The sequence below is a fragment of the Ursus americanus genome, chromosome 9, assembly GCF_024610735.1.
Source record: "Ursus americanus isolate L20-20 chromosome 9, mUrsAme1.1.p, whole genome shotgun sequence".
NCBI classification, from domain to species: domain Eukaryota; kingdom Metazoa; phylum Chordata; class Mammalia; order Carnivora; family Ursidae; genus Ursus; species Ursus americanus.
The window spans coordinates 40,965,521-40,989,759 of NC_142135.1; the positions used below are offsets into that span (position 1 = coordinate 40,965,521).

Sequence of the window (24,239 nt, forward strand, 5' to 3'; positions counted from 1 at the left end):
TTGTGTCATTCCCTTTCCTAAAAATGTACAGTGACTCTTCACTAGAGTATAAATTCCAGACACACACGGTCCTTCAGAACCACAAAATGGACTTTTTAGCCTCATCTGCCAGTTTCAACCACTTACTCCATGGTTAACTTGCATTTCAATTATTTTGTGGAATGAAAGGGGCATTGTTTATTGTTTCATCAAATATTCTTTTCTTCTTCTTTATGATAGGCAAACTCTCATGAGCTCTGACAATAGAGACCAGATCTGTCTTTGCTCACTATCACATCCCCCAGCACCTGGGAGTGTTCTTGGCAATCAGAAAGCAGGTCCTCAGTAACTAGTTGTGGAATGCACAGATAACCCAACCCAGCCTAAAGTTCACTTCTCTGGGAAGCCTTTCTTTCTATTTCGAACAGTAAACCAAGCCCCACCTCCCTCTGATTCCTTGGCACACTGGCTTTGGTGTTAGGAAGATATTCCAGTACAAACAAGTTACTACGTTGCCTTTCTCATGTTCTTCATCAGCAAAATGGAAATAAATAGCATCTATTAGTGATTTGTAAAAATTAAATGAGTAGAGGGGTGCCCAGGTGGCTCAGTTAAGCGTCCAACTCTTGGTTTCGGCTCAAGTCATGATCTCATGGGTCATGAGATCAAGCCCCACATCAGGCTCCACGCTCAGAGGGAGTCTGCTTAGAGAGTCTCTCCCTCTGACCTTCCCACTGCATGCTCTCTCTCTCTCTCTCAAATAAATAAATCTTTAAAAAAATATATTAAAAAAATTTAAATGAGTAGAAAGTTTATTTTACTTCTGCCTTAATTTCATTCTGTGTAAAATCAGAATGATAATAATAGTATCTAATTTCACAGAGCTATTGTGAGGATTAAATTATATAAATAAAGCCTTAAAAAGTGCCTAGCATACAGCATATATTCAATAAATGTTAGATAAAAATAAAAACAAAGATCAATTTAAAAAAGATTATATGAGAAGTAAAACTATAAAGTTAATAGAATAAAACCTGGGAGGATATCTTTGTGATCTTGAGATTGGGAAGGTTTTCCTAAAAAATATTCTAGACGGATATGAAAAACTAATCAGATGTGACAATATCAAAATTTAGAGTTTCTGTTAAACAAAGTAACACATAGATAAAAATAACAGATGGGTCATATTTGGAGGAGATATTTTAACATCAAAAACCAAAAAGGGATTCATATTTAGAAAACACAAAAAAATCCTTTAAATAAACAAGAGAAACTGGAAACCTAATAGAAAAATTTGCAAGGGGTATAAACAGACAGTTTACAGAAGGGGAAACCCAAATGATTAATAAAGCATATGAAAAGCAGAGAAATGAAAATGAAACCAACAATGATGTACTACTTATACTGCCAGATTGGCAAAAAATGGAAAGGCTGGAAAAATATCAGGCGTTGGTGAGGATGTGTGGAAACCAGAACAGCACTGCTGGTGGGGGTGCAGACTGGCATTCGGCAACGTGGGAGGGGAATAAGGTGGGCATATAACTCTCCTAGTTATATACCCCAGAGAAACTTAAGGCAATTTTTTACTTGTTCTCCAGCTGTATCTTAAAAGAAGGATACAAAGTAGTCAAAGATGAAAATACACTTTAAAAACTCCTGACGCCATACCTGTAAATCAATCATGGGACTCCCAATGCGCCTCTTCCACCCTGCTGTCTTCAGAAGAGATGACAAAACAGCCAGCCCACCCAGAACACCCAAAGCAATCTAGAAAAAAGAACATTTTGGAATATATGTAATTTCCCTCATCAACGTTCAAACACACAAATAGAGGATAAAGATGTGCTCAAAAAATGGTGGAGGGTGTGTTGAGATGACATAGGGGCCAAGTTGAAGGAACTCCCAATGGCTAAATCTAGGACAATTGAGCAAGAAGATACATAGTAATGAATTATAATCACTAGACTAAAATAAATATCCAGGAGTCCATACTGATTTAAAGAAATAATTGAATAAATCAATCTATGTGGGCAAAAGGACAACTACTTATAGAATGCCATTTAACAAATACAGAAGAAATGATAGAAATAGAAAAATCATTATCAGGCCAATGTTACAGTAATACTTTTTATAGACAAGAATCATCACTGGATACTAAAATTATAGACCAAAAGGATAACAGGAAGCAGAATATTTGCATCCTCTCAAAGTATCTCCCCACAAGATACTTAATTACAAATGGAAAAATACAGTGGAGAACTCCACAGACACCACCTTAGGCATATGATCCAAGTTAATATCATTAGTAATAAGACATCCTGACACCATGTACCTTCTGATATGATGCACCGAGAAGGGCACAACATATTGGTGGTATCTGTGTCAAAACTACATGACCTTGATTTAATTATGTGAAAACATCAGATAAACCCAATTGAAGGCCAAAATAATTGACCAGTACTCTTCAAAAGTGTAGGATGTGGTTCTGAAAGAAAGAGAAAGACTGAGCAACTGTCACAGATTAAAGGAGACTAAGGAGACATGACCATAAAAAGCAATATGCGACCTTGGATTGGGTCCTAAAACAGAAAAAGGATAGTGAAAAAACTTGTGAAATTCACAGTATGTACATCAGTTAACAGGATTACATCAGTATCATTTTCCTTATTGTGAACATTGCACTATTGTTATATAAGATGTTAACATTAGGGGAGGCTGGGTGAAGGAAACCCGGCAGAACTATTTTGACAATTCTGTATATCTAAACATTTTTAATTAAGAAATATAACGTAAATATTTTAACAAGTTAAAATAAACTTACATCTGTCTGGACTTGTGCTTCTCCTTGATTCATTTCATAACTGACCGAGAAAGAAACCTGATATTTAAAAGGAAGTAAATTAGCCATACTGAAATTATATAACACAAAGCTACTTTTACCATAAAGATGTATTTATGTATAAATGCCATACTTTTAATCTATCAATATTACTAGAGTTGACCCTTATTTATACATAAATGGAAATACTTTGAGGGATTATTCATGATGCTTTGAATATCCCTTTTGAACACACATTAAAGAAAGAGGGGTTCATTACAAACTCGTTTAGGTTCATTAACAGCAGGCAGGCTAATGATATTTCATTTTCTGATAGGTTTCTGTAACTGAGGAATGTGACTAATCTTGTGTATCAAGAATTTAACAACTGGCTCAACAATCACACTCTAAGAGGTTTTCAAAGAAGCAAAATGACTAGAGCCAGACTGCAAATGATGAAGAGTAAACGGTTGCGAAATCAAAGAAAGATACACAATAGCAAGCTAAAAAGCTGGCAGCACTGAGAAAAGATTTTATTGTTTGGTTGTTTTACTTTGTTTTTAAGACGGGACAACTTGATGGTTGTTATCAGCAAAGGAAAGGGACGAGAAGAGGAGCTGGCTGACAAAGGCATTAGGGATGAAACAGGATACGATACTGGAGAAAGTACTACAAACAAGCACAGGTAGAAGATTAATTTAAGAAAAGAAGAAGGGCCCTTTGTTCTTAAAAATCAGAACAAGAGACGGAAGGATAATGAAACAGAGATAAGTATTAAAGAGGAAATCTGAGGGAATTCATCCGAGGGGAAATTTGAAGGATGGTCTTGATCTGCTCAGAAAATATGAGGGAAAGTTATTTGCTGTTGGTGAGAGAGCAGAGATGTAGGTGAATGCTTAATTAATGTAGAACTTTTACAACAACTGTCATAGAAAATTAAGAAATGATGAAAGAACTGTACATTCTACACTTAGAATGAATCTGAGGTGGACTTCATCAGTATTGTTTCATGACTCTCTCAATTCCTTTTCCATCTATTATTTTCCAATTTATCAAGACCACCATTGGAATATTTTTTTTTTAAGATTTTATTTATTTATTTGACAGAGAGAAAGATAGCCAGCGAGAGAGGGACCACAAGCAGGGGGAATGGGAGAGGAAGAAGCAGGCTCCCAGCGGAAGAGCCTGATGTGGGGCTCGATCCCAGAATGCCGGGATCACGCCCTGAGCCAAAGGCAGACGCCCAACAACTGAGCCACCCAGGCGCCCCAAACCATTGGAATATTTTCAACAGCAACAACAAAAATAGTTAAAGAAAAGACCCAGAAGTGTTTTACCTTAAAATAAATATACTCTCGGTTACCTGGGAAATTTTAAACCAGCCAATCTTTTGTTGTTACTAAGCCCGTTTCTAGATTTTCCTATTCTCCTATTACGGTGCATAAAAGCTTGGGCAATGGAAACTAATTTTAACATCCAATTAGGTCACACAGATGAGGATGTAAAATCTTTTAGAGAACAGTCATCCTACCTGCCTACCTTTGCTTCATGAAAGCCTGATTCCAGCAGCAGCTGAGTACAATCAAGCACAACAGAGAAGCCAAAAGTACTGGCTGTAGGAACTAGAACATTAAAATTTAGAAAAGTAAAATAGTGGAAATTAAAAGCTATTAGCGAGGTTTGGAGGTAGGGAATGCTTAAACATCTCTCACGTTTCCAGAGAGGGAAGGGAATATCCATTTAATCTCTCTGAGGAAAAAGTATAGAAAGATTACCTCTGGTTTTGATCTCTATCCCTCTGTCATGAACCCCTCCCTCAAAGGAGAGAGGCTTTATCTGACTGGTGAGGTTGGGAGAAGAAATTCAGCATGTGTGCTCAGCCTTTTCCAGGCTCATTCCCTTTGGTGTGGCCCATCTGCAGGGTGTACAAGGTCCCTCCTCCATACAGGACTTCCCAGGCAAGGGAGGCCTTTAGTTCTGCACTTAACGTTGAGTTGGAGAAGCAGCAGAATGTCCACGTGGCTGCAGGTCCAAACAGTATTCTCTACTTCACCTTAGCACTAGTTATAAACTACAGATAATTTGAACTCTTTCTACCTGTTGAAGTGTATTTCCATCAAGTGAGTAAGCCTGGTGAGAAGAGACCACTCGTGCCTGCTGAAAGTTTGAGTTTCTGGTTTAATTAACCAAGGAAACAAAACCTTAGTGCAAGCAAGTTGACCAAAGAAAGAGGACAAGGGCAGACACTGCATATCTCAGCATACCCCAGGATCCCGAACAGGGATGCCTGACTGCTGTGACTTAATTCTTGTTTTTTACCTGAAGGATCCACAAGAACTCACCTTTATCATTACTAGTAAAAAGTAATTAAGACTTGATTATATTAAGTGCAGTGTTTATTTAAAACTTGAAAAAGGACTAATAGCCTTTGAACATAACGTAAACAGCACCAGTATTATTTAACACATACAGAGGCACTGACCAGCATGGGACTCACCTTCACAGACTGGCTGTTGGGATCTGTGATATCAATGTCACTGTACGCGATGGTAATTAAAGGAGGGTAAATGTTTCCATTTTTTGTGTTGGGTACAAGGTGGATGCTGTTTATGAGAAAATACATTTCTAGTTATAAATATATTTAAGTCCTTAAACATACAGTTAACTTATTGTTTTGTTTTAATATGGACAGTCTTGGCGATCTCAGAACCAACCAGTTAATAAGGACTAGGGAAGGTCAAACATACCATACCAAACTAATGGTACCAACACAAGCTATCTTAAGTAGTCAAAACTTTAATATTAAAATATACCACCTGAGACAAATTAGAAACTCTTCTTGATCTAGGTCTTATGAAGTTTACAAATGAAATCACTGAAGTACTGTGAACCATCTCTGAGGACTAGTCAAAAGTGAAGTGTTAAAGCCTAGAAAAAGGCGGGTAACATCCCGATTTTCAAAAGAGAAAGGTGAATTCTTAAAATAATGTGTGTCACGTCTAGTACTGTTTATGGCACATAGTGGAGTGTATTTTGCTGAATTCAATGCATGGGTATAATCTGTAAATAAAAAAGGAAAGTGCCAAACACTAGGGACCAGCATGGTTCCACCATGATCGAGTCAGACCTGACTAGGTCCAATTTCATTTTTACTAGTGGCACTACATTAGTAAATTGAGGGAATGCTAAAAACAGTACATTTGGGACTTCAGCATGACATACAATAAAGCTTCTGTACTGCTTATACCCCATAAGACTGATATGAAAATCAAAATGAAATAACAATGGAAAAAAGGTATATTGAAGTGCTTCAAAGTGCCAGACTCATGTAAGATGATGGTGTGGATTTTCACCAGTGCTCAAGGTACACATCAAAAAATACTGGAGTGGGAAAGTCGGTTATGATCTAGAGGTAATAATCTCACACTGAAAACAAACAAGAGCTGCCTGGCACTGTGTTAAGGTGGGGTCATCGTTAGGATTTCCTAAGAAGAGGGAGGCGCTGACAGTTAATCTGGGCCAACCTAGACCAGTAAGCCATGAACGGAGGTGAAAACACAAAGGAGGACTACCCACTGCAAACACTGGGCAGGCTCTTTCTAACATTCCCATTTCAGACCACTGCCATTCAACTCCCCTCCACCTCTCAACCCATTCTAATTCAGCAGGGCCAGAGTGTGAATTCGGACAAAACTCCTCAGGTTCTTCTCATAATTCTTCCCGTGGAGCTCCTCACTTCTACTGGTGTATACCAATCTACACAGGTATCTAAAAAACCTTACGTGTTGTTCCAATTCAGTTGTCCTTACTGTTTTCCTCAGATTTACTAGTAAACGCTTTCATTATAACTTTTTTCCGTACACTCCAAACTTAATTTAGTACAACAGATGTTTGTTTACCTCAGTGATATTTGGGTAGCAATTCGAATTAATCTTGGCTGACTTCCTAAGTCATTTTCTCGTCCACTTAGCGCATCTACTAAGAAAATGCGCCGAGTCAGAAGCCACTTGCTAGAGCTACTGTCTATTATCATAAAAAGAAAGAAAAAAAAGATGGCATTAAAAAAATACCTTCAAGTTGTTCAAGATGGCTCTCGAGAAGTTTACTGAATAAATTTAAAACACAAAATTACTACATTCTGTTTTAGATAAGATGGCTGCACAAACAACTATTGCTGTAAGAAATTCCTGGTAATAGCTTTTCCTACCTCCCTTGGTTATCTTCTGAGTTTTTAGAAGATATTTTCCCTGCAAATTACCTAATAAGAAGGATTTTATGATACGAGAACAAAATAAATGAATTTATCGGAAAAGCAGCTTGAGAACAGCCTGAAGAAGCGCAGCTCCAATTTACAGTTCTACTAATTTTTCTCAGCTTATACTTAAGCAATAATATTAATTTCTTAACAATAAGCCTGACACGTTTGATGAAAATGTCTAAATATACCAGCAGTCTTATTGTTTTACTTTTTGGCAGACTACATAAGACCATACAATGAGAGAAAATGCATGCCGTTTTTTATAACCCATGATTTACTAAATTATCATGTTGGTTGGCTGCTTTATTGGTTTTTAGCTCAGAGAAAGCGTGTACAGATGTCTTACCTTGGTTCACAAATATTTTATTGTATTGAAGATTTAGGTTTAACACAGGCACAGCCCAAATATATTGGTGTTGATTTTCATCAGTATATTGAAGGTACACATCATAAAATATAGGAGTGGGAAAGTCGGTTAAGATCTTAGATAGAGATATCTCACACTGGAAAATAAAATAAAAAATAAAAGCACTGAAAATTAGAAAGCATATTTAGTATCTTTTCAAGTGTTTTTTAATTTTGTAAAATAAAACATCTTTAAACTATCTTTTTTATATTTATTTCCATGTACCTTCCAAAACATGAATACTGTAAACATGATTCTTTTTAAGGGCTGAAAAAACTAAGAGTAAAAAACTGCCTGGTTCTTGTCCTACAACACAGCTGGAGAGGGTATCCCTTCATTCTCAACATTACGTGTACATCAGTAAAAAAGTTTAAAAAACTACTGTCCTACGGGAGGAGGTCTGAATTCTTTCTCCTGATGTATAATGTTGTCTATGATTCGGCTTCCCTTAACAGAGTCAGGTTTATCTCCCACTGCTCTCTGCCAGTCTATGGTCCATTCAGACTTGCAGTTCCTAAATACACTATGCTATTCTATGTCTCTCTGACATTGCAAATGTTCCTGCCTGACATTCCCTTCCCCACTGTGTTTCCCTGGTAAACTCATATTCGTTCTATAAGACCAAATGTCACTCATTCTGAGAAGCCTTTTAGTACTTCCCCAGGAATTGCTGATGACTCTTCTGTATCAATATGATACCTTGTACACACCACATTCCACATTCTTTGCAATTTTTTGTCTATATAGCTATTTTCTCTAGTAGCCTGTGAACTACTTCAGAGGCAGCCAGGATCAATGGAAAAACTAGGGATTTGAAGCCTAATAGAACACTGGTTCCACAATTTACCTGAGGCAAGATCTTAAGTCAATTACCTAATCTCACTAAGCACCATCTTCTCATCTCTGAATCACAGGTAATGATATGTATCTCACAGTTATTTCGCAGATCAAAGGAGATAACAAGGATAAAATGCTGAACATCTAGGAGCAGGCATTTAACCAGGGTTGATTCTCCTGGGTCATGGTAAACACATATTATTCCTTTTTTCTTTTTAAAATAACATATAAGTCATTTATGATAATAAAAGTAAATTCATGTTCATGATAAAGGATTTAGAAAATATAAAAAATGAATAAATAAATCACTTGTAATCCCACCATCCAGAGATAACCACTGTTAAAAATGTTTATTGTCTTCCAATCTGGTTTCCATGATGACACTTTTCATTGTAGTTTTAACAAAACAGAAATCACGATTTTGTTCTATGGTGTGTGTGTATATGCATTTTATCAAGAAGTATTTTTGTAGACAAGTGAATGGCTTTCAAAAGTTTAATGGTTCATAATATTCCTTTGTACCATACTGTAATTTCAAAAATGGGTTTCCATAGGAAGGAAGGTCAGGGAGGGAAGAAGGGAAAAAAAATATGGAAAGAGAAAAAGAAGCATTTTTACTTATTAACTAGGGAGGAGCGGTAGAGGGAGGAGAGAGTAACATTTTTATTAGTCACTAAAAATAATATTTTCTCTTTATTCTAAAACGCTCAGGAATAGGGCACCTGGGTGGCTCAGTCGGTTAAGCATCTGCCTTCAGCTCAGATCGATCTCAGGGTGCTGGGATCGAGTCCCGAGTTGGGCTCCCTGCTCAGCAGACAGTCTGTTTCACCCTCTACCCCTCCCGCCTGCTTGTGATCTCTCTCTCTCTCTCTCACGCTCTCTCTCTCAAATAAATAAATAAAATCTTAAAAAATAAATACGATGCTCAGAAATAAATATTATTTTTAAAACTTATATGCCTAAGAGTAAATAAACAATAATTATGAAAATCTTACATTATATGATGTTTAAACTCTATAGATAACAAGGTAAGATTTTCTGCACTCAAATAATAAAAAATTTTAACAGTGAAATTATTCATTACTATTAAAAACGTTTTGAAAATTCAAAGATCATTCCAATGATTGTTGATGTGAAAAATGAAGATAAGATATAGACTAGTATAGTTGAAACTTACATTTTGTTGATAGGTTGTTCCAAAAGAATAAGCAGCATTCAGTCTTGTCTCTGTGTCTGGACAAAGCTATAGCACAAGAATACAATTGATGAATATTTCAGAATGATGTTTTCTTTGCTAATTAGTCATTAAGTCATTAAGAGTTCTTAAACTCCGACATAACATATGCTTTACATAATACTACTTAAAGTAGTTTTAAGAAATTCCCATTTAAAGCACAAGAAAAAAATCAATTGTAGCAAGCAAGTGATGCTCTAATCTAGAAAATATCTAGTCTTTTCCTCGTTTTTAGCCTGAGGCAAAAACGAGGCATATTAGTAATTCTTTAACTAGAAGCATGCTCACCTGTAAAACACCTCCTTCTAAAGTTTGCCACTTGAGAAAATTTCCTCTTACATCATAGGAAGCAGCAACAAACTTCAGTTTTCTATTCTGATCAAATAAAAACAAGAACAAAATAATGTCACATACTCTAGAAGCAAGGCAATATTCTATAAAGAAACATTCATTGTTGACTGATCCTTTCTTTTCCCAAAGATCAAATATTCAACTACTTTTACTTTGAAGCAAAATTAATATAAGTATCTTTATGATTAAACACACCTAAAATAAATGAACTGGTTTTTTTGCATTAAAACTATTATTCCAGAATTGAGAGGCAATGCTAGTGACAGATAACCTCCTTTCAAACCTGTTAAGAGTGTGTATGTGTGTGTGTATGTGTGTGTACACGCATGCACATGTATAGAAGAGTTAGGGAGTTAACAGGAGGGAGAATAATCTATTCCAACATTCTAGAAGGTCAAAAAGCTGAAGGTAAAAACTTGGATCTGTGAAGTGCTAAGGAATGGCACAGAGTCCCAATCAACCTTTGGAAGCACTTCTTAAAAATGCAGAGATACAGGGGCGCCTGGGTGGCTCAGTTGGTTAAGTGACTGCCTTTGGCTGGGGTCATGATCCCAGGGTTCTGGGATCAAGCCCCGCATCAGGCTCCCTGCTAAACAGGGAGCCTCCATCAGGGGGCCTGCTTTTCCCTCTCCCTCTGCTGCTCCCCCTGCTTGTGCTCTCCTGTTCTATCAAATAAATAAATAAATAAATAAATAAATAAATAAATAAATAAAATCTTTAAAAAAAATGCAAAAATACAGAAGGACTGAGTCTGCCTGGCATTTGGTGATATAAACTACCTTCCCAGTCCCACGACTACTACTTGCCACCACAACCACATAATCCAGAGGTATCCATAGACTCAGGTAAGACTGCTAAATACTATATTGTTTAATTCCTATAAGCAGCTGATATTTAGGGTTTAGTTTAGTAATCAAATATTTAGAAACAACCTAAAGAATCAAGAATTATGACTAATAACATTCTTACTACCTTTTAAAATTGTAAATCGAAATACAGTTATTCTTCAATAATCTAGTGATTTATACCTGGTTTTCCCCTTTAAAACTGAAATTTGTAGGAAGAGGTGTGGTACTGAGTACTTGCGGTGCTAATCCTAGCTGGTCTCCATAGAACAGCCATGGAAGATTCTCTCTCCTGTAAACAATTACAGTTGTTTTAGTAATGGGGTACCAATATTAATACTTGTGAAAGTAACTGCACTGAATTTGGTTAAAATGACAGTTCATCAATCAGGATATCTTTACCAAAATGAAATGGAATGCACAGTGCGCAGTCCAGCAGTATTTTCAAAGATAAACTGAAACAGTCGGCATGCATCAAAAGTGGTAGAGTCAAAAGAATTCATGTTCATCACACATATATTTCCGAGAGCTTGGCAAGATGTTAGATTGGCATATACCTACAAGAAAACCATGGCAAAGAAATGTAACATGGACTTTAATAACTTTAATAACTATATTTGAAAGAAAACTAATTTGTTGAGTTTGCCTCTCAAACATCTCAGTTTTCCCTATCAGGAAGAGGCAACTCTGTTTTTATAGTTATTCAAATCAAACATTGCAGTGATCTTCTTCTTTCCCTTCCCATACCCAACTCCTCAGTAAATCCTGTTGGCTCAATCTTCACCGTATATCTAGAAACTGAACTTCTCTCATTTCCATGCTACCACTCTTGGCTATGGGTCCACCATCTTTCACTCGGATTGCTGTTAATACTCTGCTGACTGATCTCCCTGCTTCTGCCCAATCTCCTCTCCATGCTGGTGATCCTTTCAAAACCTGGAGTTCAATCATATTTTCCTTTGCATAAAATCCTTCTATCCCCTTGCAGTAAACTCCAGGTCCTCGCCATAGCCACCTCCTTCCACTCTCTATGTTCTTTATACTGCTTTGTCTTCATAGCACTTAGAACCACCTGCATTTACTCAGAATATAATTCCATGAGGGATTTTTTTCCTGTCTTTTCCTGAAATATACAACCTGATTAGAGAACAGGGCCTGGCACACAGTAGGTTCATTAATAAACATTTATTAAATGAATAGTATGAATCACTTTCCCCTAACACTCAATTCCAGCTGAACAAGCTTGAAGACATTCAATTTTGTGTATTTTCTTTCCACTAGAAATGGCTTATTTTTCTCATAGAATATGACCAAGGAGACATACCTACTTAGAAGACTTTTATTATCTGGGGAAAAAACGGTGGCACAAATCTTCAAAATGAAATAAAATTACTTTTAAAAAATTCACACTTACCCGGCAAGCAGCTGCTGATGACTGCAAATACTTTGCAAACCATTCTGAAGTGAAAGACATGCCCTGTTCACAAAAAGATAAGTTTTAGTTTTAAGCTCAAATGCAAATTTCTTACCTACATTTCTAGGAAAACATTAATATGCATATTTTCCAATGGGAAATGGGTACTATTACTTTCTCAATGTTATCAGAAAATAGTTTTCATGGGAATATAAGAATTACTTCTAACCAAACTCCGTTATTACAAATACGGACTGTACTGCAAAATCATGTCACTTAGGCAAAAGATATAAGGAAACAAATGTCTATAATCCAAAAAAACTAGTATGCCCATTTTAGTAATACAAAAAAACAAAGAAAAAAATGGCAAAAGATAAAAAGAAAACCTGGATACCGATTTAGTATTTCATTGTTAACATTTGCTGATTTAGGATTATTATATACTGCATTAAATTGGCAAGTAATAAAGGAGAAATATTTATGAATGATTTCTCAGCAACAGGAAATTGGGAATATACAGAGTAACTAACATTTAAAATCTCCAACCTGGTGATTCTCAAACAACGATGAACATCAGAATCACCTGTGGGCTTTCCTAAGAACAGAAAATGCCTGGCTGCTTTCCAAATCAATCTCCAGGAGGAACCAAGGCATGCATGTGTTCCAAAAGCTGCAGATACAAATCTCTGGCTAAGAACCACTGCTTTAGAGCTTATGTGCACATCCTGCTAAAAAATGACACACTGAGAAACACCATTCAGGGTAATTTACTGGACATGTACAGAGGAGATAAAGCCAAATTATATGGAACATGGCACCACAGCTACTAAAAAATCTAAAATAAAATTATAAGTCACTGTTTTCATCTCTTTAAGGAGCAAAAATTCTCCCTTTTTAAGAAAAAAACCCACATCTGTGTATAAGATTGAAGATCACACTAAAAAAAAACCTAGTTTTTTAAGTAAAAAAATGGAAAGCAAAGACAACGGTGCTTGGAAATTCATGCAAAATAAACCCACAGACAATTCTAGTGGCAGTGTTAAAGCTGCATGATCCTTTCATAAAATAATATCTACACATTTTAAACCAGGAATTTAGAAACACTTAGGAAATTTATCTTAAGGAAATAATCTCTCCAAAAGGAAAAACATATTTATTTGCATAAAATCATTGACAGCAATATTATTAATAACAGAAAACTTAAATATTCAAAGGCACTACAACTATATAAATTTCAGTGCATTAATAAGAGAGTTAGGTAGCTATTAAAAATTATATTGGTTGAGCCTGGAACGTGGTATAGAGAAACCAAGGAAGTGCAAAAGGACTGATGCAGACATGTCAAAATAACACAGGAGCTTATTTCAAAATTTGGGACAATTTGAGCTTTGAAAAGAAAAATAATAGTAAACCATTATAACACACTGAATAAACAAAGATTTCATGAGTTCGGGGTGCCTGGGTGGCTCAGTCGTTAAGCGTCTGCCTTCTGCTCAGGTCATGATCCCAACGTTCTGGGATTGTGCCCCGCATCAGGCTCCCTGCTCAGCAGGAAGCCTGCTTCTCCCTCTTCCACTCCCCCTGCTTGTGTTCCCTCTCTCGCTGGCTCTCTGTCAAATAAATAAATAAAATCTTTAAAAAAAAAAAAGAAAAGATTTCATGAGTTCACATAAAAGTAAAAACAAAAAAAGCACAGAGAGAAAGGAAAGCACTCTTTACAGAAGATTGCTAGCTCATAAATGTAGACAGAATAAGAGAACTGTGAAATTATTTTGAAATGACCAATTTAAAACTTGATTCAGGCAAGGCTGGTTCATCAGTGGCCACTAAAATGGATATTTACATAGTCTCAAAGCAAAATCTCAGACTAAGTTATTAATCACAGTACCTTTACAATGAAGAGAAGTGGCAGATTCCACAGTGACCAGGCAATCAAATTTAGCATCACCAGTCACTGGACCACCTAACATGTGCTCTCTGTTATGATGCAATGGCTGCACACAACACTGTATCATCGTCTTGCAAACAGATGTTTCAGAGTCTAATCATGAGAAAACAATCAGAAAAGTCCACATTGTGGGACACTCTACAAGAGAGTTGGCCTTGACTCTGCATGCCAATGGCATAAAAGCAAAAACAGCAAAAACAACAAAAACCCATAAAAGCAAAACAGAGTAGAGTCTAGATTAAAGAAAACTAAAAGACTGATTGCAGTGTGGGATCCTTAAATGGATCCTTAGATTCTCGCTTCCCCTCCCCTGCCCCTGCAAAAAGTGGGGGGTGGGGGGAGGGGGCATAAAGGACATTATTGGAACAAGAGGGAAAATTTGGAAATGAACAGTGTATCAGGTAATTCTATTACATTAATTTTAAATTTCTTTGGTGTGATACCAGGAAAAACCCCCTGTTCTTAGGAGCTACATAACAAAATATTTAGGAGTGAAGTATCATACATCTACAACTTATTTTCAAGTGGCTCAGAAAAAAAAAAGGGTGTGTATGCATGCATTTTATATACACATGGAAAGATAAAGCAAATGCAGCAAGACATTAACGGTTGGTTAACCTAGGTGAAAGATACATATACAGTCATGGTCTTGTATTTTTAACTTTTCCGTAATTTTGAAATTTTCAAAATAAAAGTTTAGAAAAACGTAAAACCAAGATGCTAGATCACTATTACTATCTTTGGGGAAAGATAATGGGAAGACACTGACTCATGTAGACAGAAATTCTTTACTGACTGGCAGGTATAAATGCCTCTCATAAAATTATACAAAACTAATTATGTTCTAATTCTGTATTACTCAAAAAAATATTTGATATGCCATGTTCTAAGCACACTTTTCTAATTACGAAGAGTGTAAATTATCAAGTTAATACAAGTACTTTACTCTAGCTGCCAATTATAGTGTCAACATAAACTAATAAACATGCATTCTGGTTTATCAATCCATCTAGTCTCTTGTGGGTTTAATTATTTTGTACTGGTCCCTTAGGCCCTCACTGACCTCTAGGTGCACTGCTAAAACTGAGTTCTTATACCTGCCAGGCTGAGGACTGGGCCAAGAGAGTCACATAATCTTAACTACATTTGTTTGCATGTCTCATACAAATACACAGAACCTGTCTCAACACGTTATAAAATGATTTAAAATCAAGCTTTCTAAACTTGTCCTTAGGAAAGCTTCAGTGTCCAAGACTGATACGTTTAAATGAAATGCATTAACTGAATCAGATTAACTTTAAAAACGGAATTGCCTTTCTCTGTCCACCTTTTCTTAACAGAGAAGTCTGCAATGGACCTACTGCACAGTGGTGTGAGGAAGGGAGGATGGGGAGGTGGATCGAAGAGAGCAGTGTGGTTCAAAGACCGTTACACTGAGCAAACGTGTTAAGTGAGGATGAGACCCAGATTTCTCACCACTAGAGAAGGTACTTAAAATCTGTCAAAAGGGAAGGTTAGAAGGAACGCTGAGGAATTGCTCTAGAACTGAAAGTATCAGTATGAACTCATTTACTTCAATATATATACAAAATTAAAAAATAGTTATAAATATGTGTATATATACATAAGTGTGTGTGTGTGTATTTTAGCTATGTCTCCTAAAAGAAAAAACTAAGTGCGGTAATCTTGGTTTCTAATATTATCCTCCACAAATTCTTAGAAAAATGGCTGATTCCAGGAATGAGGTAGGAAAAGTACAAGATGAATCTGGAAATCTTCTTGTGCCAGAAAGAAAAGAAATGCTCAACAAATGATGGAGACATATCAAAAAGGCATAGGAGCCAACTTGAAGGGGCTTCAATGGCTAAATCTAGGAAAATTTGAACATCAAAACAAATAATCCAGTATTGGATTATAACCAACTGAATAAAAAAGGAACCCACTAATCTATACTGACATTAATAAACAAATAAATACATAAATGGCAAGAAGGGGAAAGTCTTCCTTACAGTAGAAGGTTAACTAATAAATGTAGAAAGGACGATGGAAACATTTGGCAACCTCATAACAGTGGTTGATAAAGGCAAGCATCACCAATGGAGACTAAAGCTTACTGTTACTTAACTTACTGTTAATGTTTGGTGAAGATGAAGCATAATCTTGAGAATTCTCCTCACAAAATCCCAATTACAAAGGGAAAAATGGTACCCTTATAGCAGACATGGGTGACTTTTGTAACAGGTGATCAAAGTTAGCATCACCAGTGATAGGACATATGAATGCTGCATGCCTTCTGTTATGGTACACTGCACTGAGGAAAGCAAGACATCTTTTGTGGTTTCCTGCCAAGCATGTTGTGATTATGAGGAAAAACTGGATGACCCAGTCAAGGGTCATCCTATGGACTGTAAGGCCTATAACCTTCAAAGCTGTTGAGTTCATGAAAGGCAGGAAAAGATTAAGGACCTGTTCCAGGTCGGAGACTGAAAAGAGACGGGAGCTCTATATGACTGATCTGACAACAAAGAGGAAAAGGAAATTTATTGGTACTTTCGGCAAAATTATTTTAAAAAGGAAAAAAGAAGAAAAAAATAAAAATAAAGCCCTGCAAATTTGACAATGGTATACAGAAGGTCACTATAACTTGAGAATGGGGAAGAACACTCCAGAAGATATCCATCTTATTGCTAAGGAGCTAATTTTGGGGTGATCTCCAAACTCCATATCTATACCCCCGTCTCAGTATTTATTTTGTTGTTTTGCAAATATTTGGTACTTGCCTATCACGCTGATAAGACAATACTGGAGAAGAGGAATTTTTGCTTTATTCGTCAAGAGCCCAGATTCTACCTTCATCATGGTTGTCCTCCAATCCCTCCTAATCACTCTCACTAATCTGAGGATGATTTGAGCAACCAGATCCTAGTCTGTCCACCCCAACTCTGCTGGCATACGGGGTATTTTCCGTGCTCATTAACTAACTCCTAGTTAGTCATCTAACTCCTATTCTATTGGATTCATGATCTCTTCAGTTCCAATTCATCCACTTTCTTCCTATTTTACATAGCAGACATTGTCAGACCAGCAACTCTTACAAAGGCTCTAAAACTAGGCCTCCATGCTCTCAAGTACAAAATAAGGAACCTGGCCAGATACGAATAACCCTCATTTCTCCAGTGATTACCATGTACAGGCACTGTGAGGTAAGTATTATTACTATGTCCAATGTACAGACAATAAAACTGAAGTTTAGAAATATTAAGTAAGTCCAAGCATATATAATTAATGACTGGCAAATCCAGGGTTCAAGAGTCTCTGGTGCTCTTAACACATAATGCTGCATATTTTTATAGGATTTATAAAAGAACTTACCAGCTTAAACATTCAGAGATCAATGAAAAAGGATGAGCCAAGGTAGAGAAGAAAGTAACTGTACTTATAAATAATAATGCTGAGTTGTTAATCTTTCTCAGATTGATCATTTCTGTTTTAAAATGACTTACACAGAACTGCTTCTCATTTTAGTCCCAGACTAATGAGCAAAGGAAGTAATGCAACAAGAATAGAACAAAAAAACTGAAACATACTCACAAGATCTCCATAACGGGCAGATGAAATTACACGTGAAGGAAAATTCCCTGTGCTGCTGAAACATAATCCCCCTGTCTTCATAAATAAAAAAAATAAAAAATAAACAGTTTATGGAAAGGTATAAGCAAGTTAATTCTCAAATATATACTTCATTAATTTGATTAGCCTTACTAAAATGTTCGGTGCTGAACATGTACAAGACCTGCTGGTATTGATGAATGTTGGTTCACATCGGACACATCTGTCAACATAACAGAAACATTTTTAAATGTTAATGGATTATGCTAGACCTAATTTCATCATACACTTGTCTTCCTAAATGCTTATTAGAATAGATTCATTCAGCTAAGTAAGTAATTGTAATAAAGTAAACAAATTAAAAATATTAACACTGATTTGATTAGTTTTATACCACTCCTTCCATTACAAAGCAAGGTACAAATAAATAAATAAATAATATTAACCAATAATAGGACAGCATTCTTCTGAAACTACATGAAGTGTGTAACATAAATAATACTGAATAGCAGAGATGGCTCAGTCACTCAATTAAGAGCCCAAAAAACTCATATAAATAAAACCCGATCTATTTTCAAATGTAGTTCTATCAAATCTACTTTCCTTATTTTGTCTGTCACAAAGCAAAAAGGAAACATATGCTGAAAAAGATATGTGTATCTATCCCTTCATCAAACCTACAACAAACGCTGTTAAAGTCTACTCATTATCCTTATTTATTTTAGGAAAATACTTTATATTTTTCATTAATGTATGATATACAGGGAGGAAGAGCATCCACCAGAGTAGTGGGGACAGTGAAGAGTTTGTTGTATTCACTACTTGTAAGACAAAGCAGGTAGGAGGGAATGGGGCATGGCACAGAACTAGGCTTGAGGTGGTACTGGAAGGGAGGCCTCGGGATCAGCCCAGTAGTCATTATTTGGACACTACAACCCACATCAGCCTAAGAGAAGCAGTGCTCCAATACTAAGTATCCCCAGGAGAAGCTACTCAAATACTTTCTATTTTAAACTTGGGAACTAAAGAGAAAACTGTGCTTACAGGGAAGTCATCATGTAGCCCTCTAAAAAAATTAGAAGAAGCTGAAATAGGGATACTATGTTTGAATTAGGCAGGTGTGTGTGTGTGTGTGTGTGTGGCGTGCACATACGCACACATGAAGGGGAAACAAGAAGTGATACAGAATAGGGCTATAAATCAGGGTTCTTGGGTTCTATAATTATCATTTACTTATTAATATGTTTTTTATATAACTTTATTATAACACACAGTTCCTGGCACATAGTAAGTATGCTGCAAATAGAAGTTAATATTTATATGCTATACATCATATTATAGATTATGTACAAATTACATAATAACAAACAAAAACAGCTACCTTTTACTAAGTATTTATTCTAATGCACTATGCTAAGAATTCACATATTCATTTCTGAACTGTGATAAAAGTCTATCAAGTGGGTGGTATATCTCCATTCTAAAGACAAGAAGACTGACTTACTAAGCTTACCATGGTCAAACAACTGATAAGAGACTGAGCCAAGCTTTGACCTCTAATCAGTCTCATTCTCTGGGATTCAGCTTCTTTATGTGTTAATGTCTACTTCTATATTGTGAGGAAAAGTGATATAGGAAGTATTTTTAAAAGGTACAGATTCCATATAAATGTAAGATGATATTTAAAAAGTCAGCACCCAGCACATGGCTTACCTGTTTCCTAAAGCATTTGGTACCGTAAAAGAGTTTTCATTTTCATCACAGAGCTTACAAGTTGCTTGGGACAACAATGTTCCATTAACATCTCTTTCCACTAAACGATTTAGAAACAAAATTAAGATGTAACTCAAAGTCAGCATATAAGCTTCTTTATACTTTGTAGAGCCCGCTCTTAATTATTATTCTAATAATTCGCAAAATACCTGATTTGCAGAAGAGGCTTGTCAAACACCACCAAAACAAGGTATAGAAAAGTGAAGACTTCCTCATTCCCGCATAAAAAAATACAAAAACTAATTTTCCAAATCATAATAATAAATTAGTGTTTTTTCCTCAAGTTTTTTTTTTTTTTTTTTACTTTTTACCCGTATGTTCCTGGATATGCAGAAACAAGTAATTTCATAGATAGCTGACATGTTTCTACAACTTACCGAGTTTTTGGCAGCACCTATTAAAATTAAATTCACATACCCTTCAACAGTACAATTTCATTTTTAGATACCTAACCTACAGAAATACTCGTACATGTGTATAAGGGTATTTACTGAAGCATTACTTGTTTGAAAACCTAAATATTCACAATAGCAAAATGATGCCATATTCAACCTATGAAATACTATGGGGTAGATTAAATAAAATGAGGTAATCTAATAGATCATACTGGCAACTGAAAAAAGTATGCTGTAGAACAATATTTTTGGTATGAAACATTTATATAAAAATAATAGTTATATTTCTTAATGGCTATAATGTATACTTTAAAAACAGGAAAAAAAAAGGTTCCAGAAGGAAAAAGACATGCAAACATGTATGTGAACTCACATCAAAATGATAACAATTACTTTAGGGCTAAGGGAATTAACAGAGAACCAGCATTGGGAAAATGGGTCAAAGACCATATGATATTTTAGAATTTATATTTAGTCAAATATACCAATGTTTCCTTCTGTAGGTTCTGGGTTTCTCCTCAAACTTAGGCCTATTCCATTCCAAGACTAGAAAAATTTTGCCTATTTTTTATGATCTTTTATAGAATCATATTTAATATTTAAATATTTGATTAACCTGAAATTTATTTTTCTTTAAGAAATAAGTTAGAAACCCAACTTAGTATTTTCCAAGTTTCCGCAACACCATCTATTAAACAGTCTTTTCTCCACTGACATGAAATGCCACTTTTATCACATATCACATTCCATTTGAAATTGGATCTATTTTGATTCTCTACTTTAAGTTCCATTCATCAGTATGTGTAATCCATATGCCAGCCATACATGTTATTACAGTGGCTATAAAATGTGCATAATACCTGATAGGGTTATTTCCTCTCTCCTTTTTCATCATTTTCTTGGTTTTTCACATTTTTTCCAGAAAAGCTTTAGAATTAGTTGTGTAGTCTCTAAAAGAGACAAACAATATCCTAGTAGAATTTATGAGGGATCCATTAAATGTGTAGACTGGTATTGGAAGAGCTGACATCTTTGTAATGTTTAATTTTCCTCTCCAAGAACATGGTATGTAATTCACTTATTAAAGCCTACTTTTGTATCCTGCAGGAGCATTCTAAGGTTTCTTCGATTTATCTTATACATTTCTTCTGAAGTTTATGCCTTGGCATTTTTTTCTTTTTGTTGTTACTGCAGATGAGATCTTTTTCTTCCTTCATACATTCTAAAGAAGTGTTGTTTAGATAGAAGAAGGCTACTAATTTTTGGAAAATAATTTTGTATCCAAACCCTTTATTGTTTATAATTTTTAGTAATTCCCTTGGGTTTTCTAACCATATAATCAAATCAAAAACCAATTTTTAATGATTTTTACCTCCTTTTTAATTACTCTACCACCTATTTCTTTCATTTACCTAAGTGCACAGTTTACATCTTTATCTGGGTCCTAACATTAATAGAAATGCTTATCATTTCTCCCTATTAAGCATCATGTTGGCTTTTGAGCTGAAACATATATACACTTTATCATGTTATTTTAAGGAAGTATCAATCTAATCATACATTATAAAGAATGTTTTTTTTATTTTTTTTAAGATTTTATTTATTCACTTTTCAGAGAAAGAGAGAGAAAGAGCACAAGCAGGGGTAGTAGCAGGCAGAGGGAGAAGCAGGCTCCCCACTGAGCAAGGAGACCAAGGCAGGACTTGATCCTAGGACCCCAGGGAACACGACCTGAGCCAAAGGCAGACACTTAAATGACTGAGCCACCCAGGCGTCCTGAGAAAAATTTTTTTTTAATCAGGTGGAGCTTTTTATTCTCTTCCCAATGCCTGCTTTTGTCTTAAATATCATTAAATTTTGGATAATATAAATACTGTTCACCTAGCTATTTCGATTAATGTCCTTATCAAAAACAGCATAAGTGAAGATTCATTACTTTTTCATAAAGAAGCTACTTCTTACCTAAAATATGGCCAGTGGGACAGTGGCATTTTCCTTCTGCAGTTAAACCACCAGGGCAAGAGATGCAATTCCAGCCATCTTCAGTAACACCTTTCTAAATTAAAACAAAACAAAACTAAACTAAATTAAATTATATTAAATTAAATTTCTCCTTCTTAATTGGTGATGTAAATCCAAAAAGCCACAACAGGATATAATTTGTAGTCAATATTCAAATAAATCATGCACATATGAGCCACATAAAAATTTCCTGGATAGCCAAACTGTCCTTACGTTCCAAAATTAAGTTATACATTATCACTATGAACTGACTACTGTTAACTCTGGGCAACAGTTCTTTCTTCTTCATGATTTTCAGTTCAAATGAGTCCTTACTTTCAAAGTTAATACTGTCATTCAGTTTTTCCATTTACAAAGATAAAACACAACAAAATTCAATAGGATTTAATCAACAGATAGCCAAGTAATAGTTTGGTTTTACCTGTTCTAACATATTCTAATTTTTATAATCCAAATACATTAGCTTTTAAAAATTAAGCTATGATTCAAAATGGGTGAATTTTATGGTATATGAATAACATGTAAATAAAGTTGTTAAAGTTAAATTATAAAGATATTTCTTTCTATCCATTGTTTGTATTAATAAAGTTTTTGATAAAATATGACATCATTCAAAATTGGACTTATTATATCATATGGTTTTTCCTAAACCTGGGGCAAAAACAAATATGGATGTAACCAAAATGAATAGAGAACAAATGGTAATAACAAAACAATAAGAAATTATTTTTAATTTTGATTGAAAAGACTGGCTATATCAAGAAATGCTCTTATATTTGGCAGTACATTATAGAGGACTATTTAAAAATTACGATCATTTTGTAATTTCACTGAAAAATAAATTTGCTTTGCAGCCATTTCATATTAGCAGCTTTTTATCATTGATAATTCAGCAATGGTCAATATTTCCAAAAGTATAAAATAAGTATTAAAGTAATAATCATAGAGTAATAATCAAACTTATAAATTAAATCAAATTAGCCAGAAATTAGGACAACTGGTAAATTAAACTATTAACTTAATAGTAATTAATTTAATAGTAATTTAAACTATTAAATTGCAAGATTCAATTTTTTTATCTAGATAATAAGACACAAAAGTACTATAAAAGAACTGCCTCACAAAGACTCCTCTATTTTTTTTTTGAAGACTATATTTATTTGACACAGAGAAAGAGAGTTAGCACAAGGAGGGGGACCAGCAGGCAGAGGGAGGAGAAGCAAGCTTCCCACTAAGCAGAGAGCCTGACATGGGGCTCAATCCCAGGACCCTGGGAACATGACCTGAGCTGAAGGCAAGACGCTTATCCGACTAAGCCACCCCATAAGCCACCCAAGTACCCCAAAGACTCCTAATTATTGAAGATGATTAGAAAATGTATTTCTGTTAATTAAGAATCATGATATATAGTAATTAATTTGCTAATTTTCCAAAAATTATGATATAATGACTAACAAAACAGCAATAGATAATATTTAACCCATTTAATGATGCAATTGGCATTTCGTGAACTTATCACGACTTAGGTATCATTATGAACGTGAATTGTTATAAAACTGTTCACACAACAGGTCCAAGACACAGAACTCAATCTGTACCAGTCAAAATATACAGACATCGCAACTTGCTCTTTATATTATCGTTATAAAAACACTGAGTTACTCTATGAGAAAATATAAAGACACAAATTTTCACAGCTTTGTGTTTTTTTAAATTTCAGATTTTAAAAACTAAGGCAATACATTTGTTTTTCCAAGTTTGCATAAAATTTCACTGATCACTCAAAATTTACTCTAGTAAAAACAAAATTAATAGTTTTAAAGTTTGGGAACATATTAGAGTACAGCATTAAAACATAGTTTAAAAAATAAAGACATTTAAGGGGTGCCTGGGTGGCTCATTTGGTTAAGCGGCCGGCTCTTGATTTCAGTTCAGGTTATGATCCAGGGTACTGAGATTGAACCCTGCGTGAGGTCCCACACTCAGCAGGGAGTCTGCTCAAGGATTCTCTCTCCCTCTCCCTCTGCCCATCCCCTGACTTGTGCTTTCTCTAAAATGAAAAAATAAAATATTTAAAATAAATAAAGACATTCAATTTACTACCTTTTACAGTAAAATTATTTTAAAGTAAATATTTGGTACCATGTTTTCTGGGCACTTTTTACAAATAAAATCAGGTCCTCCGTTATTAGAGATCATCTGAAATCCTGGTAGACACATACATGAAGTTCCTAAAAAGAAAAGAGCCAATTTTGACCTTAGTAAATAAAAATAAAACTCCAAGATAGGGAAACTTTCAATATTCTTAAGATCTTGAAAAGCAGTATATCTGTTAAGAGCAAATCCAGAA

General features: G+C 35.1%; 1 protein-coding gene across 3 annotated transcripts in view; it reads right to left on the reverse strand.

Annotated features, from left to right (window-relative positions):
- TMEM67 (transmembrane protein 67) overlaps positions 1-24,239 on the reverse strand; it is a 56,018-nt gene that overhangs the window by 18,625 nt on the left and 13,154 nt on the right. For all 3 annotated transcript variants that reach the window (XM_087864731.1, XM_087864730.1, XM_045805956.2), the window contains 15 exons: positions 24,032-24,120; positions 21,830-21,923; positions 19,413-19,512; positions 17,853-17,922; positions 17,682-17,756; positions 12,143-12,205; positions 11,131-11,285; positions 10,912-11,020; positions 9,821-9,907; positions 9,476-9,541; positions 7,402-7,558; positions 6,697-6,820; positions 5,295-5,400; positions 2,801-2,857; positions 1,648-1,746 (listed from right to left, as the gene is read on the reverse strand). In XM_087864731.1, the coding sequence (XP_087720857.1) occupies positions 1,648-1,746; positions 2,801-2,857; positions 5,295-5,400; positions 6,697-6,820; positions 7,402-7,558; positions 9,476-9,541; positions 9,821-9,907; positions 10,912-11,020; positions 11,131-11,285; positions 12,143-12,205; positions 17,682-17,756; positions 17,853-17,922; positions 19,413-19,512; positions 21,830-21,923; positions 24,032-24,109 (1,440 nt within the window). In that variant the 5' untranslated portion in view covers positions 24,110-24,120. The remainder of the gene's footprint in view (positions 1-1,647; positions 1,747-2,800; positions 2,858-5,294; positions 5,401-6,696; positions 6,821-7,401; positions 7,559-9,475; positions 9,542-9,820; positions 9,908-10,911; positions 11,021-11,130; positions 11,286-12,142; positions 12,206-17,681; positions 17,757-17,852; positions 17,923-19,412; positions 19,513-21,829; positions 21,924-24,031; positions 24,121-24,239) is intronic.